Source organism: Ostrea edulis, chromosome 2, assembly GCF_947568905.1.
Source record: "Ostrea edulis chromosome 2, xbOstEdul1.1, whole genome shotgun sequence".
Taxonomy (NCBI): domain Eukaryota; kingdom Metazoa; phylum Mollusca; class Bivalvia; order Ostreida; family Ostreidae; genus Ostrea; species Ostrea edulis.
The window spans coordinates 13,497,154-13,514,758 of NC_079165.1; the positions used below are offsets into that span (position 1 = coordinate 13,497,154).

At 35.9% G+C, this 17,605-nt stretch overlaps 1 protein-coding gene across 1 annotated transcript in view; it reads left to right on the forward strand.

Annotated features, from left to right (window-relative positions):
- The first annotated feature begins 5,337 nt into the window (after positions 1 to 5,337).
- The window catches only part of LOC125678817 (low-density lipoprotein receptor-related protein 4-like), a 141,342-nt gene continuing 129,074 nt past the window's right edge, over positions 5,338 to 17,605 (forward strand). The window contains exon 1 of the mRNA XM_056157235.1: positions 5,338 to 5,615. Within this exon, the coding sequence (XP_056013210.1) occupies positions 5,546 to 5,615 (70 nt within the window). The 5' untranslated portion in view covers positions 5,338 to 5,545. The remainder of the gene's footprint in view (positions 5,616 to 17,605) is intronic.

Below are 17,605 nucleotides of genomic sequence, written 5' to 3' on the forward strand. Positions count from 1 at the left end.
AAAAAACGAATATAAGTGTATCATGACGCCATGATTCCATTTGTGAACGTATTATCTGGATTTATTTATTATTAATTATTGTTAACCAGATGTATACAGATTTAACCCTATATTCGACCTCAAAGATTCATACCAACTGAATGCCAGGTTGTTGCTCTAAATGAAATGCCACAGTTCTTGGATCAGGTGTCCCTGTGTCCTTCACATCAGCATCCTTCCAATGCATGTCTGGATTTGCCAGCATTTCAAAATAAAGGATTTTATCCCTCATGCATAGCTCTTATCCTTAGACGAATTTGACTCCACTTTTTTGGCACCCTGTCTTTCCCTAAAATAGCTCTTGGGGCATACAAGTTTTCTGTTATTTCGATTTCAAAAATTTCGGTTGAGCATCACTTAAGAGACATTATTTGTCGAAATGCGCATCTGGTGCATCAAAATTGGTACCGTATAATTTTACATTGCGAGTGTAGCAGAGTGCGTAATGAAAAAAAAAGATATGCATCATGTAGGTGTCAGCATTATGCCTAGCATATACATTGGGGGAATACTGAAGAAATTCGGGTTAAAACCTACAGGGTCCAGCAAGAATACTTCAACTCTGAGGGAAAGTATGTGACCCTAGATATAAAAGTAGAATTGAATTGGTTCTTCATGGTACACAGTGTCTAAATCCCCTTGCATGGCACTCTGATGGGGTGTGGATTTAGTCGAAATTAGAGAAAATCTAGGCAAGATCATAGCTCATAGCATACCAGTACCAGCATGTATGGATCACATGTAATTTATGGTCATCAGCTACTAAGTGTATATAAAATACATGCATTTGGATAAAAGAGAACTATATATGATTTTTCATTAGCCTGTCATAATCAGACTTGGTGGATTGATGTTACTTACCCCCCCCCCCCCCCCCCCCCATTTCGGCCCAAACACACATTTCGTTTATATTTCTTTCACAATATGAAGATAATAATTCAAATTATGATAATAAATTCTCTCAATACAATGACGTAATATGTGCTTTCCTAACAGATTGTTTTCTTTTCATAGAAAGATAATTTTTAATAAACATGGAAAACTCTTGGAAAATAGCCCTCTTGTCAGCGGCCATGAATGCCCAGTCCGATTAAAACCACCCCATCCCCCTTCTCATTTTACATTGTACACCCCCTTCTTACACTCGAGCGTCAGGTAAGGAGATAATTCTGAGAAAAGGAGGGTGTTAATCAGACGGGTTAATGCCGGACCAGGACAGATTAAATGATGTTTGCTCTTAATAAACAATAGGGTGTTATTCACTTGGTTTAGATATCATAAAATATGAATATTTTCTTTCATGAAACGACAAATTATGGCATCAAATCGCGTTGATTAATCGTTAATTTTTCATAACATGACAAAACTGCAATTTGTGTTTCTAGTCGGCCTATGTGGCTACATCAACTTACATGTACATGTTTATACTGAATGCATGATCGTTTGGGTCATCCTGCAACAGGAGATCTAAGGCATCTTCTTCTGACATCAGGTCGTTTTAAAGAGGTAAAAAACAAGCCTTCGCTGTCACAATGAAGCTGTGATGTTTTCGTTGAAACGGAAACACGTGTGTTCCCCGTGCACACTTTCAGAAAACCCCGCGGTGCCCGCGATCCCGATCACGGAAAAATAAAAGTATAGGCCTATAGGCTATATGCGAACTTCTTTTTAGTTTTATTTGTTTGGCAGGGGAAAATTATTACTATTCCGAACAAATATAACGTTTATATCTCAATTTTAAGTATTTTATTTATCTTTTTTTTTTTACTCTGCCGATGTAACATTCTCAATAGGTGTTTTATGAAGTTATATGTAGGTTGTGTAACTGTTATATACCAATATTGGTTTTATGCTTTTTAAAAAAATCAGAGAATACCTGGCTGATTATTTCATACATATGAGTATATTGTTTTAGTGTATCAAAAGGTACTGAATTTACTAAAAGAGGACAATACAAATTTTATAGTTTTCACCACGTTATTGTGCAACGCGCGTCGATCGTTTTTAGCGACGACGTTGTGTCACTAATTTTAAAGACAACCGCGCAGCATGTCCCAATTTCATTTGATCGTAATATAAAAACTACCAACAATTATAACACGAATAAGGGCCCATCAAAAAGGGAATTTCCTCTACTTTTACAGGCTGTATTTACTTTTCCCTATTTCCATATATAAGTATAGGTAAAACGCCGATGTTTAAACATTGCGAAATAAAATCGTAAGAAAACGTACATGTGCAAAAAATAGCTATTTTCTTATAACTTTGCCAGGCATTAAAAATAATTTTTATATCTTCTGAAAGCAGGGAATATATGCTTTTCAAAAATATAAAAAATATTGAATTCATAAGGAAAATAAAAAAAAAAAATCATTTCGAAGGGGAAAATGACCTTGCGACAAAGCGTTGCGTCATATTTAGACGAAGCCATCCTTCACTTTAAATGCTTTTTTTTTTTAATCTAATGGCTTTACTTACTATATTGATTTTTACATAGTCAAAAAATACAGAAAATTTTCAAAAATTTGATATATAGATCATATATCTTATGACCGTAGTTTCAAAGATTTAGAGGCACTCCTTTTGCGTTGCCCTGTTTTTACGCGCCATCGGTCAAATTGACCGGTACGGTAGAGAAGGGATTTAAACCTAACAAAAACAAACTTGTACAACAAGCAAGAAAAGCCATGCCCTATGTATTAAGTAAATCTAGAAAATTATGCTTACCTATACATATACTATTACAATTGTTTGATTCAATGATTTCTCCCATCTTGATGTCTGGAGCAGATGCATGAGGTTATGAAGATAATAATATCATTGCAAGATTGCATCTTGAATTTTGTAAGTATATACTAAAGTTAAAAAATGTTAACCAACCTGTATAATATATGGGGAACTTGGTAGAATATCTATGTCCATTCCTATTAGTGCAAGAATGATTGGTTTCTGGGAACGCATTATAAATGGTAATCATGAAAAGATCTCCTATACTTTGTACAACATATTATACAAGTTATATAAAGGAAAAGCATATCATTCAAAATAGTTAAATTGTATGAAAGATATCTGAATTAGGACTGGTAATATCCAGATTTGGAACGATTATCATGTTGATGTCAACTTTTATTTATCTAAAACGGTTAAACAATTTTTGTATAACTCATTTGTTGAAACCTAGAAAGATGAAATATATAATTCATCCAAGTGTTCTAATTATAGGATGTGCAAGACATGTTTTGTTTTTGAAAATTATTTAACTACACTACCACAAGATTTACTGTATAATTTGTGTCGCTTTAGATGCAGTAGCCATAAATTGTCATTTGAATCTGGCAGGTTTTTAAGTACTGATAGGTCTGAACGAGTATGTACTCTTTGTAACAAACTAGAACTGGGTGATAAATTCCATTATTTGTTCAGCTGTACGTATTTGCTTCCTGAAAGGTGTAGATTCTTGCGAAAACGCTTAACTTATTGTCGAAATATTATTAGCTATAGAGAATTAATGAACCGTAAAGACAAATATACTTTGATAGGACTTGCCAAAGAAGTAGGTACAGTTTCTATAGTCATCTGGCCCAAAATATTGATGATTTCACTTGGAGCTCAAATCCTGGCATTCAATTAAGGAATAGTTTAGCAAACCCAAAATTCACTCAGTTTAATCAGCAAAATGATTTGTGTCATATGACGAGAGCTTGAAGTTGGCATAAAATTGCAAAAATGCCATTTTCAATGAAAATATCCACAAATTCAGGTGGTTTTCCTTTTAAAAAACATACAGCGCATGCGTCGAGCAAATTCATATTGAAGCATGTTTTTCATCTCAAAATAATACACAATATATATCATTTTCATTTTGCTCGACAAATGCGCACATCTTTTCCTGAGCAATAATTTGTATGACATTTGACAGTTTTCAGGCTTATTTTGAGAAAAGGCGGGAAATGTCTTATTCATGATGTCATAATGCTATCCATTTAGGACTATCATTCTGATTTTGTTGACATAGTATACCTGGCATTTATTTTACTTTCTTAAAACGCTGATTAAGGTTAATTCCAGACACATTTTATAGAGAGAAATTTTTTGGGCCTTTTTATGTATACAACCGTACCTTGTTCTTTATAAAGTACCCCCTTGCTTTCCGTAAGAAGCGACAACGTGGGACAGTCCTTTAGATGAGATCGAAAAACCGAGATACCGTGTCACAGCAAGTGTTGCACAATAGAGATCCCTCCCGGCTAAAAGGTCTTTAGCACTGAGTATAAGCCTGAATTTTGCAACGTTTCACCAGCAATGTTGACGTATCCATATGCGTGAAAAAAATCTCGAGAGGGTCGTTAAACAATATTCATTCAATCAATCAATGTCTATGATTTATGTAAATGGAAATTGCCGTGAAACTAAGTTTTATTGGATGTGGGTTTTTTTTTACGTAAATATATAATAGTGTTTTGTGGCATACGTCTGGAATTTGGCGCGAACTTTATATAGCAAGACAACCAGTAAAACAACACAAGATAATCACAATCGTAGCACTGGAAGCACTGGAAGCACACACCCATACACAAACCACACAGACCTTTCACACTCCCCTCTCTGCCAATCAGCGTTCATCCCAATGAATATGAATGGGATGGAACAGCTTACGATGCTATTTGTGTTATTTACATGTAATTAAATAATGAATTTATGAACAATATAATGGAATGAAATCAATATATCAAACATGAGGTATTTCATCTTGTGACACATTTTCCCAATGCCATATAAACAGGATATATTTATCAATATGCATAATGAAACACGTTTCCCTCTCGTTAGGAAAAAAATGTATGATATTTAAAAGCCTTAGACTTTAGAGTTTGTTTTCTGGTTTCTAGGTGTAAAGAAGGAGACATTGTATGTAGAGCATTATGGTCAGTTGTAAATATAACAGTTGTATTGGTATTTTCATTATATGCTGAAGTTAGAACTTCTACGCGAGTAAACTCAGTTAAATAGCAGATCACACAACCTTTAATAACTTTACAAATACATGACAATTGATTATATTTTCTATCTATACCGCAATGTAGAGAACTACAATATAATACATTTCAGTAGAGCAGAACCAAACTTCATCATTGATCAACTGTATGTTGCCAAAGAATGTTTGAAATCATTTGGGGTATTCCCCCCTCTGTCAGTTTGTACGATTGCTTTGTTCTACCTAATCATTAAATGTGGTTGGTCAGTTTTATACTATTTAACGTCGCGCTTGAAAATATTTCACTCATATGGAGACGTCATCATTGTTGGTGAAGGTCTGCAAAATTTAGGCCTATGCTCTGCGCTTACGGCCTTTGAGCAAGGAGAGATCTTTACTGTACCACACTTGCTGTGACACGGGACCTCGGTTTGTACGGTCTCATCCGAAGGAACGCTCCATTTAGTCGCCTCTTACGACAAACAAGGGGTACTGAGGACATAGTCTAATCCGGAATCCCACGGGGCATTAATGATGAGGTGGATAATTCATTTAACACTATGTTTAACGATTATAACTATACACGGAGACGTCTGTTTTGGTAAGTTTAGATTACAGTCTTTTGTTAAATTATTAGCATATCTGTGTTATTATGAACAATTTATTTAGATTAAACAAACCACGTGATCATACATATGATTAAACGTCCCATCTTACTTTAACATGGCATTTCTTATAAAGGTAAATTACACTCGGAGAGAGGGTAATGAGCACTAAACATTTAAATCCTTTATCATGTTTATTTAGCCTGCGCCACATTTAGGCGACCAATAACCACAAAATTTATCATTACTTCTCAGTACCGACAACACTTTCCGACAATACTTGGCATATTGAAGCAGACTACTGACAGACAAGTTGATGGTAGAGGGGTTTCAACAGTCTCGTTTAAAGTCAGCATTATGCAAATTCTATGGTCGTTATAATGATCTAGTTTGTCATTACAACCTATTATTGGGTCAAATATTGCCTGATATGTTTCACACCAATTGTTAGCTCGTTCTTAGCTTTCTGAGTTTGACTATTTATTAACAGATTAAGACATTGGGCTTACGGCAGGTGTGACCGATCGACAGGGGATGCATACGTCTCCTAGGCACCTTATCCCACATCTGGTATATTCAGGGGTCCGTGTTTGCCCAACTCTCTATCTTGTATTGCTTATAGGAGTTTGAGATTGATCACTTGTTACCTTCACTTGTCACTTATCAGTAAATATCACAGTATAAAACTTTGTAAATATCTACAATTATCAGCACCAAGAAAAATTACCGGTACCAACAGTAAAAATATCATTAATCATCAGAACTTATCAGCACCAACAGCACAATAATAGCAAGTATCAGCAAAATATGACACTCGCAGTACCTTTTCCGTGCAATAGTGTTAATATTTAAGTAAGGAGAAAAGATAGCGGCTTGGTAAAACATTCACTTGATCCAGCAATGCATATTTCTTTGTTAGGGTTGTTTCGAAGTTTAGGAATCCAGTATCAATACGGTCATTTTCATTCGGCTCATTGACCGGGATATCAAATGTGTTTAAAACTGAAGTATGATTTTGAAGAATTTCGTCTCTTGAAAGGACAGTCTGAGTTTCAGTAGGATTATTAAATGTGGAATTAAAGCAAAGTTCATTCAAAATACATATATAATAATGAGGCTTATAAAGACAATGTTACTATATGCTTTGTTAGATGTAACCAAAATATATTCCCAGCGTAACATATCTTATGTTTTATCACTTCTAGTTTACTAAACGCAGAAGGATGTATGATGCATGTACGTACGTTTGTTTTAATGTGTGAAAAGTGAAATTAACGAACAGTCATCAATATCCTATATAAGCAATACATGATTGATTGAATATTATTTTACGTCCCTCTCGAGAATATTTCACGCATATGGAGACGTCACCACTGCTGGTGAAGGACTGCAAAATTTAGGCCAATGCTCGGCGCTTATAACCTTTGAGCAGGGAGGGGTCTTTATCGGGTCACACCAGGGCGACACGGGACCTCGGTTTTGGCTGTCTCATCCGAAGGACCGCCCCATTTAGTCGCCTCTTACGACACGCAAGGGGTACTGAGGACCTATTCTAACCCGATCCCCACGGGATATAAGCAATACAAATAAGCAATACAAAATAGAGAGTTGAGCAAACACGTACCCTTGAATATACCAGAGGTGGGATCAGGTGCCTAAGAGGAGTGATTGATTGTTTTGATGTTTTCCGCCGCATTCAACAAATTTTAAGTAGGTGTGAGTATCCCCTGTCGACCGTAATCTAATATGTGATTTTAAATATTCAACTTATGCTTTTTATCCATTTTGACAATGTATCAACTTATTATTCATATTTAGACCATTGCCTGTCAAGATCGTTAAGAGAAGTTATAACAGATGAAGTACATTACTGTCACGAAATGAAATACCGGGGTTCTCTGAATTGAGGACCTTTAAAAATAAGTGATTTCAGTAGTTCATTTTCTGCACTATCATCATCACCAGTAACGACATGTCCAGCTGGAATATAATTGAGAGAAGACGAAGAACATAAACACGCAGGCGGATTATGTTTAAGATGTTCTATATATGTCTACACACTGTAAATTTTGTTTGTAATTCTAAAGAAATGGATGCAATAGTAGAAGTATAGTTGTAGGAAATATAGGATGTCGACTTGAACTTGAAATATATATGCTGTAATACAAGACTGGATTTTGTTATGACGAAGAATGTTGCTTATGTTGACGGCATGCATTCCTTTGTTAGTCAATTTAAGTTTAAGGAACTGACGGCATGAATCATTCTTAACTCGCGGTGGAGTAGAGTGTGTAGTGGGCAACATCTATAATCATAGAACTCAGTCTGAAAAATCCAAGTATGGACTAGCCTTGGCTTCTTCGAATAGGGTATTCATAACTCTCAATGCAACATAACAAAATGTTATGGAATTAATTGTCTGTTGACATAAGGTGAAAATGTATCAAATATGACATGGTTTATTTGCTTATATGAAAGATATTCATAGCTGCATTCACGTTTTGTGTATTTCGAAAAAACAAAACAAAAAAAAAACGTCCCATGATAGTCAAGTTCTTTCTTTTGGAAAATTAAAATATTCTTACATTTAATGTGTTGTCGTTGCATACATATCAACATGAAATGCTCGGCGTCTTCATCCAGTGGTCCGCTCCTTGTTTACGAAAAGAGGTACTCAAAGTTGGTTTACTGGTATAATGGTAATTTGTTTTCTAGAATTCTGACCCTGGTGGACAACACATAATTATCTGGGGCATTTAAATGTTTATGAAGAAGTTTTGATTACCACCATTATTTGATCTTTTTCCCGATGATTTTACATCTAGTGACTTCTTAGTTGTAGTGTTTTATCTTTGCATGCTTTTGTTGTATTCGATTTCATCAGCTGAAATTACGGTGCATTACAATGTATGTGTCATGCACTGTCCGAATGAGGTCACATCATACGCAATTAGCTCTTTTAGGGTTTTTTTAATCCAGGAAGCAAAAGTTAGCTTATCAATAAAATTTTCTGTTCATTCATAGAAAAAGAAAATCTGTGAAGTTATGATAATATATGTAGTATGATTATTATATGATATAGTGTAATTATATGTCTGAATCTGAAACTTCAATATTATCATGGAAAATTATAGTATGTTTAGACCAAGAAAAATAGTTTACCTATCAAAAGTAATTCACCTATCAAAAGCAACGTTTATTACCAATTCATTTTCTTTATTCATTCAAATTACATGAGGTACATAGATATAATTTTGTAGTCATGTCAACAATATTGCCAAGTATACAAATAATACATGCACATACATGTTAATTAGCAAAAATAGAGGTGAAGGCATATTGCATACAAAGAGATTCGGAAATTCAATAAATATACATGCTATGGAGAAAAGCAGACTAACTTCTCAATTTTAGAAATAATTATGTATAGTTTTTTTTAAAAATGTTTTTAAGTTTGATGTGTCATTAATTCTCTAAAATTCAGTGTGTGTGGTACATAACAATATTTTGGAGTCAAAATTCTTTCCACAATTGAACAGGGATTTACATTCTAAGATAAAGTATTCGTCAACTATTTAAACAGTATTACAAAGTGGGCAATTTCTATAAATTTTGAAATTACATATTACCTACCGCTTTAAAGGACAATTTCATGACGGTATGGTTACGGCAAAAGTAAGCGCATGGTCGGAAACCCGCGGTCGGTCGTACCACGTTTACCTCCCGTGGGACAAAACGCTGATATTTTCGCTCGAAAGTGTGTCTCGGATTTTTTATGCGATTGGTCGCTTTAGCATTCCTTATTGCGATGTTTAACAAATGAAAAAGTCCCTTATTTTCAGTGTTCGGGAGCATAGAAAAACATGCTTTCGAGGCGAAAATTTGACTATGTTTAAGTTGGACAAGTTACAAAGCTTTCAGCGAGATGCTTTATCTGTATTATTGAAGCGGATGTTGTATTTGTGTCTATAGAGACTGGGAAGGAAAAACCCTGTGATACCAAGCGTTTACTACTGCGTACGAGTCTATGTACAAGTTTACATGTTCAGCACTCGTAGTCTCCCCACTGTTATCCATCATACGAGAGCAATGTGTTTTTTAAACAGACTTGGTATTTCATCGGTTTATAGGCCTATAAATGTAGTTACATGTATGTTAAATCTACCTGCGTATTGATTAACTGTCGTAACTTGTTCCAGTTGTGTTGTCGGCACAATTTGAATAAGTAATTATGACCTTTACATACCTCTCTCGTGTTTACAAACACAATTCAAGTCTCACCTACGATAATTGGAATAAGACATGTGAACGGGATTGTAAGAACATATTGGATTTAAATGTGCATCTAATTTTTAATTTGTATCATGTATGACGGATTTTATTGACATGCTATGTAACAGTGATTATAATAAGCATAGCAGGGGGGGGGGGGGGGCATATGAAAGTGACGTAGCAGCCAAAATAATCACCATATTGGATGCCAAATCTGGAGCTTTCATTTATATATCTTTGACAACAACAAAACACACACACTTTCATGGGCGCCGCCATTACTGCTGACACTTTGAGTTCGTGGAATATATACGGCGATTGCCATTGGTCCACGATAGGTCACGTAAGGTCGTGCATTTCAATGAGTTATGCGAAGATATCGACGTTGTGTCCCATGGGAGGTAAATGAAGTGCGACCGACCGTGGTTTTCCAATAATGAAGTAAGCGGGACAATATATTAGACATTTATTTATCCTTCGTTCTAAAATTGTATAAATACAAAAGCCCAAAATGCTAAATCGACAGTCGAAATACGATATAAGAAAAAAACCACCACAGAGCCGTCCATTTCTGTTTCATACTTAGATACTTTATTGAAAATATATTAACGGCAATCTAACAACCAAACTTTATGACAAACGGGATGTGTTCAGCTTCTTCATCTTCAGCTCCCCATATTTATGTAGCAATATTCTATTATCACCTGCATATGGTGTGTATATATCTCAACTGATTCGATACACGAGAGCTTGTTCTGTGTCTGACCAGTTTTTAGACAGACTACTGATAAACAAGTTGATGCAAGAGTTTTATCAGTCTCGTTGAAATTCAGCATTTGCAAATTCTATTGTCGTTATAACGATCTAGTTTGCCAATACAACTTATTATAATACTCTATGACGTGCTTTATAGTGATTGTTAGGCTGTTCTTGGCATACTGATCATGATTGATTGTATCTTGTTTAACGTCTCTCTCGAATTTTTCACTCCTTTAGAAACGCCACCAAGACCGGTGAAGGGCTTCAAAGTTAGACCTTTGCTCGGCGCTTACTGCCATTGAGCAGTGAGGCTAGGCTTCTTTAGCGTGACACACTTACTGTGACACTGGACATCCGTTTTTAAGGTCATCTCCAAGGACCCGTGACATTTACACATAATGCCAAGCGTTTGGCGATGGAACTATCACTACCTGTTTTAACGACTTAGGTCTGGATTCGAAAACCGGCCACCCGCCTGCGGAGCGAATGCTCTAACCTCTAGACCTCCGCGGTGGTCTGATTTTGACTAGGGGTAACTCTGTTTACCTAATCGAGGTATAGGACTCGCAGCGGGTGTGATAGGTAGACAGGGGGTGCATACTCCTCTTAGGCACCTGACCCCACTACTGGTATATGCAGGGATCCATGTTTGTCCAACTGTCTATTTTGTATTGCTGATAGGAGTTTTGAGATTGATCACCGTTCGTTATCGTCACCTTTCAATTGGATTTTGAGATTTGGAATTCGAATTTCGAAATTTAATAACTAAATTATCCAATTAAAATATAAGTCAAAATAATGATTCTTAATCAATCTCATAAAATATAAGGAACTGCCATCTTTCATTTAAGGATATATTAACTTTGAATATAACAGAAACCAAGTGAAGTGCAACATACTTTCTTGTTGGAATTCAATCATCTTTTGTAATTGATCAAATAATTATGAGGAAAAGTATGTGTAGTTGTACCTAGGTCTATTATAATATGGGTACTGGATAAAAACAACATTGAAATTGGATAAGCTCCTTCAAAGATTTTAAGTTGGGGGATGTTTTTGTTTCATTTTCTTTGATCCCATTTTTTTCTTTATTTTTGCTTTTAATTGTAAAGTCACTGCCCTCAACCCCTTTCAAGGTTGCATTATGAATATGTCAAAACTGCAGACATGGCAAAAGTTTAGAATATCGAATCGATGACATACAGTTTGTTGTCTGATTGCCGAAACAGAGACAGAAAGTGTGTTTGTGGAAATATCGACACGATGAAGCGTCACTTGCGATGAAAGAAATACAAAACTACACTTCAATAAAGGCACCTGATTAAAATGATAACGAAACAGGCATTAGAACAATGTAGTTCAATTGTAATGATACATTACATATAACTGGTATCGGTGGGGTGGGGTGGGGGCAAACATGGTAGAGACCCCCACTTTGAAAACTGGGGGGGGGGGGGGGGGGGGGCAGGTGTGCCTGCTGCCTCAATTTGCAACCCCGTCCTTAATATACTGTACAATTCTTTGCATGCAGACAGGCACGTAAAAAGTCAGATCCTTAGATAGTAGCTGAAGTGATGGCAGACATTTTCCACAACTCCCAATTTTTGCCCATCTAAAATATAAATTGATCAGTGACAAACACATCTCATAATCCAACTTAAACTGAAATAGTATGTGAATCGGCCGATGACACCCTTTCCTCTTAGAATTGATTCCGGTTTGTTGTTTTTAATCATATAATCGACAGATTAAATACTAGTATACCCCAACCGCTAGAGGTTCAGCGACCTTATGCTATGTTATCATGCGTATTTTTTTCTTTTTTTTTAATTGACAGAAAGTAATTTATTTTAGTGAGGCATATAAAGAGCGTAGGAATATTAACCAAGGCTTTTATTCGTACAGTTATCAGACTTGCAGACATTGAACGCTCCAGCACATTTTATGTAGAAGTCAGATTTAATTCAAACGATCACCCCTGCTCTCATTCTTGATACACAATGACACATAATGTTTAGGATTTTTGGGGGGGGGGGTGCAATAAAGAATACGGCGAATTTATCTTTGCGGTAGTTGAAAAGGGTTGAAATTATTTGTATATGCGTCTTGTCTATCTTTTGTGTCGATCGCATGTATACATGGATTCATCGTGGTCTGCATTTAATAAACAAAGGAGCGCGAACTTATCAAAGGACCTCCGCGAATAAAACTTCCTGTTACTGTGAATGACAAATCTAGAACTCCATCTAAAACCATGCACTTTACTTAGATCATCATAATCTAATGTATCGATCTGGAAAACCACGACGTCGTCGGGGTAAGATATCACCTGAGGGGGTATATTAATTACAAGGTCACTGGAGCGTTACTAATCTTGTCAGACATTGCAGACCTTGTAATTTTGAAAGGTACGATCTATTGCATAGGCTAAAAGTATGAAATACACACAACGTCATTCCATAATATGACCCGCCTAGAGCGGGTGTCAGGGGCGGATCCAGGAATTGCGGTTAGATGGAGCGCAATTATATGAGGTAGGGGTCTGGGGACCGCCATAAGGCCCCCACTGGGTCCGGGGCCTAGGGCAAAGTCCTGAGTTGGGGCCCAGGAGGCGAACCCCCGAAGGTTTCTGGATTTTACAGCAATTTTTACTGTTTTCTGTCATTTCTAATAAGGTCAAATTAATAAAATGACGCAAATTTTAAGGGATTTTGGAAAAATGTAAGTTTTCCCATTAAAAGGAATTCAATAAATCAAAAGATGTTGTCATTTATTTCTCCGAGAGTGGAAATAATTGTGCTTCTTTTATCGTCTAGATTTTTCTACCACGATTTACCTTAAATTTGGAAATTTTAGGGGGTGGGGGAATCCGCAACTGGGTGTAGTTGCTTTGTACTGGTTTGCAACAAGTGGACACTGAAGTTTTAAATTTTGACATAAAAATAGGTAACTCCCGACGGTTCACTTATGAAATTGTCTATAGGTCTCAAAATTATAATTGTGAATGGTGTGGACATTTTGAGAAACATGTGGAGACATTACCTTCTATAAAAAAATTATTTATGGGTGATTCAATGCTAATGATAATAAGAATTCAAATTTTAAAAACGTAATGAAAATGCATGGATTTTTTCATATAATCAAAGAACACACAAGAGTAACAAAAGACCCAAACATCCTCGTTGACCATATATACGCGTCCGAACCACGGGGTGTTTGTGACGTAATATATTTGTATGTATAAATGACCATCATCTAGTTTATGCTGTCCGTGGGGAAAATAAAGTTCATATGAAATACCGGGGTTTTCGGAATTAAGATAAGTATCAATTCCCTTTAAACAATTGAGATATGTAACTGAAATGCGGTGTGAAAGAAAGGCGAATAAAAGTTATATCAGAGAAATGGATCAATGATGAAATTTTGAATGAGATATATAATTGCGAGTTCCCACATGAGAGAGCGTTACGGTCCAAATCAGCGGATAACTGGGCTCTCTACAGAGCGAGCAGAAATCGAGTCCCTTGTAAGATCAAGGCTTTGTGAATGAGGCAATCGATTAATGTACCACTCGGCCAAAGGACATGTGAACCCGAGTGAAACAATTTTGTCATTGAAGCAAAGTTCGACATCATGTGCACATTTACAAACTGACAACAGTACTATTACATATTTTGAATCTAGGGCTACCTGTTTTAATGATTTCGTTTGTAATAAAGAACATGTAATAGACAAACATTTTGTTCTTCTTTACCGGAGGTCGAACAACTAACACTGACTGGTTCATTTAGAATTCCACACACTACAGTTACATTTATTGCAAAGGAAATCACCAAAATGACATATTCGAAAGTCATAGGCATTTATATTTTGTCCGTTAAACTTTTTAAGTTGTTATTTAATGGTATGTGTGATATTTCACATTTTAATTATAACAAATACATATCTTCATGTACATTTGTTAATGCCTGAAAAGAGCTAGGGTAGTTCCAGTGTAGATACCAGGGGGATGACATTTCGTAAACCAGTTTCTATTTTGCCAGTTGTCAGTAATATTGGACGGCGTGTTTTCAATTTCTTTAATGAATATTTATTCACGAAGAAGATAATTACAGATAGTCAATCAGGATTTAACCCAAGCCATTGACGTGAGACAGCGTCGACTGATCTTACTAATAAATGATTAAAAACATGTATGGAGGTTCTGTTTATTGATTTAAAGCCTTTGATTTAGTCAGTCCTGAAGTTCTAATACACAAACGTATGTCTTTTAAAAACCAAATGCCAAATACACTGTAACCCAAATGTGTTTCAATATACAAGAGATGCAAGTTGTCGCAAAACCAGTTCGAATGATTGTATGTCAAAATTATATTCACCAAGTCTAAAACTGAAAATTATAAACGTTCATACAGCTACTTATCTGTATTTCTTTGGAACAAACTGTTCGAACCTCTGGTTCGGCTGCCATGTTGGAGCCCGTGTATCTGATGAAGTAGCACAAACACATCGTGCTTACTTCGTTTTAGTTAAAGCTATTTGTAGTGTGCCAGGTTCTTGAATGTAGTTATAATGTGACACTGTGCATGTATGCATGTCTTAGACCCAACCAAAAAAAAATGTTCTCAGGCCATATTTTAGAAAATCAAATGAGGCAGACAGGTTTTTAAAAAAAAAAAATTATTTGTATTTGCAACATTATTTATATTTTACTACGGTATACCGTATATTTTAAGTAAACATTCAAATACAGTCATTTGTCATTTTGCTTTTAGATATTCTTTTTATGTTATGTTAACATTTTTAGCTTTATCAGTGTGATTAGCACAAACTGGGTAGACATCATCAACATTCTACACATTGTCACTTCTTCCACCGCTGAAATACTGCAACTCACTTGGACTCAAATGGGACAAGATCTTCCTCACAAACAATCTGTGTAACAGAATTTATGAAGGGGTCCTTGGTAAATTCTAAAAGTTTGAAATCCTGTAATTCACATCCACATGTGTACTGATATAAATCAATGAGTCTGTTCAGCAACACAGGTTCAGGACTGGGCGGAAAACACACACACGCACCCACCCACCCACCCACCCACAATGCTATACAATACAGGAAAGCTGGAAACTACTTTTTGCACAGTTTTCGTAGTTTGGGCACTTGGGGAAACATGGAATTTTTCTGTTGGCCCTCCAAAGCACTGTGTATGTTGATGTCATCCTGCATTTTGTCTGTTATCACTCTGAACCACATCTGTAATTTACAACAAGATTGTATCTAACAAAAGTCTTAGAGTTTCATTTATATCCACTGGCAGCATCATTCTATCAAAGATGTCCATTTTATATTCGTCAATCGATGCTTCCACTGTATAACTGGTATTTTGGAGGGGAATGTCCACCACCCAGGTCCAACATGACCCTCTCCATTGAATCAAATAATTTACCCACAGATGTATATTGGCACTATAGTTGCCAAAATAATTTATGCTTCATGGCATGAAAATACTATGACCACACCTTATCTGGCACTGTAAAAGTGAAAGTCCAAAACATGACACCAAAACGCATGTGTCTCTGACACCGCCATTCTATGTCTATTTTAAGCGAAGTTCTTAAACTTCGGTTGTTGAAGCGTATTCGTTATTGAATTATTTTATAATTGAATTACGATTTTGATGCAGTGTAGGCTACTAATGCATACAAAGTGTAATTTAAAGTAGTCATATGTAATTTACATGTACATGTAATATATCGAAGAGAAACGGCAAATTTTAATATCATTCCATTATCAAGACGATTAAAGACTGTATTATCACAATTCCTTTTCCTTTCTTCATCAAAATGACAGAATATTGTAAAAGCACAGTTTTCGGGTTACATTATTTACTTCAGGGAATATAGTTTCTATACTTGCGGGGTTAAAATTTTTATTCAAAATATCATGACTGGGTGAGCTGGGCAACAGAATCAATGATTAATTTTATAATCATCACTAATTACCCACAGACTTCCTCATCTATCGTTTTACATGTACGAGTACGCTGTTTAGGTTCGAATTTACCACACTAAGGGGACCTACATGTTCCGATTAAAACAATATCACGATCACAAAATACAGCAATTTTTATTATTCCGTGTTGTGGAAATAATCATAGAAACATAAAATGTAGTCTTAATCAATAGTTTTGCATGAATTGGGTAACTTAAAACCCAGTATTTGCAAAGGGGCTTTGAAATCGGTCATTGTCCGTGGCCGAGTGGTAAGACCATCGCGCTCAAAATCGCACGGCCTCTCACTTCTGTCGGCGCGGGTTGGAATCCCGCTCGCGCCGGTAAGTGAGAAAGTTTCCCAGTGTACTTTCGGAAGGTCGGTGGTCTCTTTCCAGGTACTTGTATATGGGTCTCTATTCCACCAATAAAAACTGGGTGTCACCAGATAACTGAAAATTTGGCAGAAAAACAGCAACCAATCAATCAATCGATCGTGTTTGGGTTCCGACATTCATAAAACGTAGTACTACTACTACATTTACCGCTTTTTGGCAAGTGAAAACTCTGCTTTGGTACTTTTGTTGAAGAATTCTCAGAAAAAGTTTATATTTTTTATGTACCTAGGTTACAAACAATACCCTATGCAAATTGTGTGTTATTAAATGCAGCGTTAAGAGAGAAATCTCGAAAAAAAAAATCGTTATCCGGGACTTTCGGCTTTCGACCGTACTACATTTACCGCTTACCGTCATATCACTTTTCAGCTTGAATACAAAAACGCTTTAATGATACAGATATGGGCCTTCTAAATTCAAAAACAGTCAAAAGAAAGCAACAATTTCCGGTCTTATGCATAGTTGGTTTTTTTTTTTTTTTTTGGTTTTTTTTTCGTCTTTAATATGATGCATTCATATTTTGGGACCGGTCAAGATTTATTGGGGAGTTGGGACCGATGCAAA